Source organism: Artemia franciscana, chromosome 1, assembly GCF_032884065.1.
Source record: "Artemia franciscana chromosome 1, ASM3288406v1, whole genome shotgun sequence".
NCBI lineage: Eukaryota > Metazoa > Arthropoda > Branchiopoda > Anostraca > Artemiidae > Artemia > Artemia franciscana.
Genome location: NC_088863.1, coordinates 43,640,927 through 43,646,926, shown reverse-complemented (window position 1 = coordinate 43,646,926; position 6,000 = coordinate 43,640,927). Strand labels below are relative to the sequence as shown.

Here is a 6,000-nt window from a genome sequence, read left to right as displayed (position 1 = left end):
AGCGTAAAGAGCGGGGCCTTGAGGAAGGAACAGCCCCTTTCATATAGGGAGTAATTTCTGTTCGTTTTAAGTTTTAATGTGGCTCCTTACTTTCAGTTAAAAACACTTATTTTTTTATTGAATAATAAAAAAAAAATATAAATTGTAAATGCACAGCTTCATGCGTGACATTCTAATATGTCATTATACTTATTATTCTTTTTTGGATACAGTGTTTCAGATTGTTCTTTTGTATTTCGTCGAAAAAAAAAACAAAAAAAAAACGAAGAAATATAAAACTCTGTGTATGACATCTGAAAAATACTTATACCCGCGCTCCTTTTCTGAGCACAGTGTTCCGAATCATTTCACTGTATTTCACCTGGTAAAGAAAAGAAGAAAAATACAGCTTTTTGGAAGATATCTAAAAATGTCATTCTATTTGCTCTTCTTCTCCTTCTATTCTTCTTCCCTTTTTCTTTCTTCTCTAGATTAGTAATTCATCCAGAGATTTTCCTTGCGGGGCTATAAAGGGTTTGAACAAGTTAAGGAAAAACACCGGCAAAAAATGTATTTAATTTAAACGCACCCTTTTTAAAAGAGCTAAAAATCCAAACAAGTGAAAACCAAAATAAAGTAAGAGCATAGCAAGGATATCTATTGGATAATAGCTTGGATTGAAGCTATACTTCTTCAAGACTTCTTCTCCTGTTGCAACACATATTGCTGTCATAGATGGGGTTGTTGCATCACAAGCTATAAAAACAGGACACATTACTTTACCAAATCGTGTTATCATTCAGAAAAGAGCATAAATAGAAAGAAGGATACAATGAGACAGGTTAAGAAGATCAACTTTTTAAACCAGATGTGACCTGGTCTTCAAAACCTCCCTTTAAGTGGTTACAACGTGTCTTAGGAAACCTTCCAAACTCCTACCAATGTTACTAGCTTCTCATTAAATCTCTCACAGATAAAAGCTTTATTACTCAAAGGAATTCAAACGTTAGATGCGAGTGTCAATATTATTCACTATCACCTAAACGCCCGCATTTCTAGTCTTTTTTTTTAGCAAAAAATATGGACCGGTTTTTCTTACTATTCCATTTTGCAAAAAAAAAAAAGAATTCTTGTTCTACAATTACGACCTATCGAAAGGCCACCTCCACTGTCAGCTCAAATTGTACATTTAATTTAACAAAAGCAAAGGGTTAATCGCAAACTACTTGCTACACATAATTTTGCACCATTTTATAGAAAAAAAAATACCAATTTACGTCAAGGGTTTTGCTGAAGTAAAAACAGTATTTTATTTTGTTTTCTTCTTTTATGGTAAAGTATGGTATTACACCTAGTTTGGTTTGGGTATAACACAACATCGGTATCAGAGTATTTTCGTGTACTGATTTCAAAAACTAAGCCAGCTTGTCTCTTGTGCACGTAAGAGCTTCGCTTTCATTGCTAGCTTTTATTAAGACTTTAATTACGGCTTTTGCTGTGTTAGTTTCTTCATTTTTCATTTTCCTTCCTGAACTTTCTTAACTACCAGGCTAATTTTCCCTTCAAAAGCACCTTATTCATCATTTGATCAAAGAAACTGTTTGTTTTTTTCAATTGCTAAAGCGCTATGAGAAGTCCCAGTGTAGTACAAAAACCCAACCATAGAGAGAGAAGAGAAGCGGTGTGCGGTCACTACATCATGGTGCCTGAGCTTCATTCAGAAACAGGTCTGACTATTGTGGTTGCAGCCGCTATGGATATTTTTGTCCCATGGTGCAATTTATCGTAACCAAGCAACCATAAGGTTTACTTAGCTCCAGACGGGAAAGGAGGGAATTTTCCCAGCTCTCCCTGCAAAATGTGTTAAATGTGTTTCTCTGCATATAATGAAGTAAGAATTGTTTTCTTAACATATTTTCTTATGTATGGCTGGTCTCCTAAGCTTACACAAAACTTTTAATTTTCGTTCAAAAATGTCCTCTCCCGATCCTCTAGGACTATTAGTTCAATATAATCACCCCTGGAAAAAAAAGAAGAAACTAATTAAGTAAACACGCATCCGTGATCTTTCTTCTGGGAAAAGAAAACAATTTCCACATTGTTGTAGATAAGAGCTTGAAACTTCTACGATGGTGTCGTTTAATATGCTGAATCTAATCGTGCGATTTTCATCAAGATCACTTCCCTTTTTAGGGGCGTTCCCCCTTTTTTCTAAAATAAAGTAGACTTTTTCTAACTCGTAGCTTTTGATGAGTAACGTTAAACTCAAGGTGTTTTTATACATTTGGAATTACAAATATAAAGCCAATTCTTTATATGTATCAATTTGGATAAAAATTCCTTTTTTAGGGATCTGGTTACAATCGGCACGAGTCTCTACCTATGTATAGTTCGTTAGCACGAGTTGTTTGGAAATGTTCAGATGTTCAAATTACTTAATGAAACCAATTCTAATGATTTGCCTATGTGCTGGGGAAGTTAATTAATGGCTTCTGTCCAGTGGGAAACCAAGGAAATTATAATATTAGGGATACTTTCTCCCTTCACTGTTTCTATCTCTCTCCCACTCTGGCTTTGAAGTACCCTTATTGTGTCTAACAAACTCTTAAAACTTACAAATGTTCTCAACTCCTTCCCATTGAACAATGTTTAGTGCTTCATTAGTGTAGAAAAACCAGGAAAAATAACTTGTCCAAGCAGCATATAATGGTAGAGTCCTGGAAATAAAAGTATTTGTTAATTATGGCTATTCATTATTCCCGTTCCATTATAGCATCAATTTGCCATGCTGTATTAATTCTATGTTTTTCTAGAATTTTCAAACTGCTATTTTATTACTATTGAATGAATTTGATAATTTCTTGAGAATATCTTGGAACTTTCTGATTAGGAATTACGAGATATATCCTATAAGTATTTAAGATAGATAAAAATAACCAAGAAATTCCTGGCACAGATTTTCGAAAATGTAAAGGAAAAGGGCAATTTTTGTCAATTTCCATTTAATGAACGCACGAATGGTATTTTTCTAAGCTTGGGAGTCGAGCATTTTTATATTCTATAATTGAGAATGCAAAACTAGGAAAATTTTCAAATACTATAGGGAGCAATCACTTCCAACCATTCTACTCTCATCTCCTAATCAGAAACCCAACAAGAGCCTGAAAGTTTTCTGTAGCTGTGTTAGCCTTAGGGGGCTTTGTGCTGCGGTAATTTTTTTTTTCTGTGGAAACAATTTAGAATAAAAATAACCAATAAAGTTAATGGAGGAGTTGATTTCATTAGAGTATTAGTTAAGGGGCTTTTTTTTTCATAGGATGCATCAAAGACAAAGCTTTTGATATTATAAAATGGTTATATAAGAGATGGCTTTAAATTTAGGCATAAGAGCTTCTAGCAGGAGTTCAGGAAAAAAGGAATATCAATGAAACCGCGTTGGCTTGTCATACTGAGCACAGACTGTAGCAATTGTACTAAAAATGAACGTTTCAAAATGTATGGATTCATTTTAACCCTTCTAATTTGACGCAATAATTTGAAGTCGTAAGAATTTGTACCAATCTAAAGGTGCATCTATGAAAACTGATAAAAATGTATACTATCAAACAGTTCGTGGTAACGAACTGTAGTAAGGAGCGACCCGGCTCAATAGTAACCAAAACTCTAAAAAATGGAATTTTGATACCAATAGCTACATCAAAAGAATCGCATTTTAATGCTGGTTTTAAATATATAAGTTTCATCAAGTTTAGTCTTACCCATCAAAAGTTACGAGCCTGAGAAAATTTGCGTTATTTTAGAAAATAGGGGGAAACGCCCCCTAAAAGTCATAGAATCTTAACGAAAATCACACCATCAGATTCAGCGTATCGGAGAACCCTACTGTAGAAGTTTCGAGCTCCTATCTAAAAAAATGTGGAATTTTGCATTTTTTGCCAGAAGGCAGATCACGGATGCGTGTTTATTTTTTTTTTTGTTTTTTTTTTCTTTTTCCCAGGGGTGATCGTATCGACCCAGTTGTCCTAGAATGTTGCAAGAGGGCTCATTCTAACGGAAATGAAAAGTTCTAGTGCCCTTTTTAAGTGACCAAAAAATTGGAGGGCACCTAGGCCCCCTCCAACGCTAATTATTTTCCCAAAGTCAACGGATCAAAATTCTGAGATAGCCATTTTATTCAGCGTAGTCGAAAAACCTTATAACTATGTCTTTGGGGACGACTTACTCCCCCACAGTCCCCGTGGGAGGGGCAACAAGTTACAAACTTTGACCTGTGCTTACATATAGTAATGGTTATTGGGAAGTATACAGGCGTTTTCAGGAGGATTTTTTTGGTTTGGGGGAGGGGTTGAGAAGAGGGGGATATGCTGGGGGAACTTTCCTTCGAGAATTTGTAATGGGAGAAGAAAATTTCCATGAAGGGAGAGCAGGATTTACTTGCATTATTTAAAAAAAAAAACAATTAAAAAATAAAAGTGAAAAAGCTTTTTCAGCTGGAAGTAAGGAACAGCAATAAAACTTAAAACAAACAGAAATTATTACCCATATGAGGGGCTCACTTCCTTCTAATACCTCGCTCTTTACGCTAAAGTATTTTCAGTAATTTCAACTACTTATTCTACGGCTTTTGTGATTCAGGGGGTCATTCTTAATGAATTGGGATAAAATTTAAGCTTTAGTGTAAAGAGCGAGGTACTGACGATGGGGCGAATCCCCTCATATATGTAATAAAAACATGAGAATAAAAAAGTTCTTTACGTAAGCTAATTTATAAGTTACGTAAATCTTTTACCAATAAAAAGATTCGTAAAAAATTAAAAGTTCTAGTTGCCTTTTTAATTAACCAAAAAATCGGGGGGCAACTAGGCTTCGTCCCCCGCTCTTTTTTTCTCAAAATCATTCGATCAAAATTATGAGAAAGCCATTGAGCCAAAAAAAAAAATATGCAAATTTCGTTTTGATTATTCCTCTGCGGAGAGCCAAAATCAAAACATGCATTTGATTCAAAAACGTTCAGAAATTAAATAAAAAAAACAAGTTTTTTTAACTGAAAGTAAGGAGCGACATTAAAACTTAAAACGCACAGAAATTACTTCGTATATGAAAGAGGCTGCTTCCTCATCAACGCCCCGCTCTTTACGCAAAAGTTTTTTACTGTTTTAAAAAGAAGAATTGAGAGAAAGAGTCAAACTTTAGCGTAAAGAGCGGGGCGTTGATGAGGAAGCAGCCTCTTTCATATACGAAGTAATTTCTGTGCGTTTTAAGTTTTAATGTCGCTCCTTACTTTCAGTTAAAAAAACTTGTTTTTTTTTATTTAATATACTATGTAACGAACTCCCCTATTTAAAAGCTTTAGATATTACAACCTTGAACTAGTATAATTTCACAAACTTAGCTGTAAAGACAAAATTCATGTAGGCATCACGATAGCCTATTTGGTAAACCGACCAATTATTAAACTAAAGACTTTTATTTATTGATTATTAGATATTATAGATTATTGAATGTGAAAGAGCCAGAGAAAGCGTAGTCCATGACTTTTTTTTATATCGCTTTGTATTGAATAGCTTTATTAGGATAAGATGTCTCCACCTCAGGACAAAGCTAACGTTATCTTTCCAAAAGATAGATTTGTTTGAGAATCGTGCGAACATTTTTACTTACCATTGGCAGCGCAAAAGTGCTGCCTAATTAAGGAGCGACGTCAATAAAATTGTATAGAAGGAGTTGTCGCAGAAACTCCAAAAGAAGCTGATTCGATTGGAAAATGTAAGTTCTAGTGTCTTTTTAAGTGTCAAAAGTGATCGCCCATCACTCCTCCAAACACATCCAATGAAAATTTTGAGATAGGAAATTTGTACAGTAGATAAAAAAGGTCCAGTAATTACATATTTGGGGATGCCAACCCCCTAGAGCCCTCAGAGCAAGGGCTATAAGTTATACTAGTTCCCCATTGTTAAAACAGAGGATTCTTTATGGAAGGTACGATCGTAAAAACTTTGGACGGGCTCATTCAATTTGAAA

At 34.6% G+C, this 6,000-nt stretch overlaps 1 protein-coding gene across 3 annotated transcripts in view; it reads right to left on the bottom strand.

The window, feature by feature from the left end:
- Positions 1–533: 533 nt before the first annotated feature.
- Positions 534–6,000, bottom strand: part of LOC136030025 (protein scarlet-like) — a 213,933-nt gene continuing 208,466 nt past the window's right edge. For all 3 annotated transcript variants that reach the window (XM_065708651.1, XM_065708641.1, XM_065708657.1), the window contains 2 exons: positions 2,596–2,696; positions 534–735 (listed from right to left, as the gene is read on the bottom strand). In XM_065708651.1, coding sequence (XP_065564723.1) covers positions 554–735; positions 2,596–2,696 — 283 coding nt within the window. In that variant the 3' untranslated portion in view covers positions 534–553. The remainder of the gene's footprint in view (positions 736–2,595; positions 2,697–6,000) is intronic.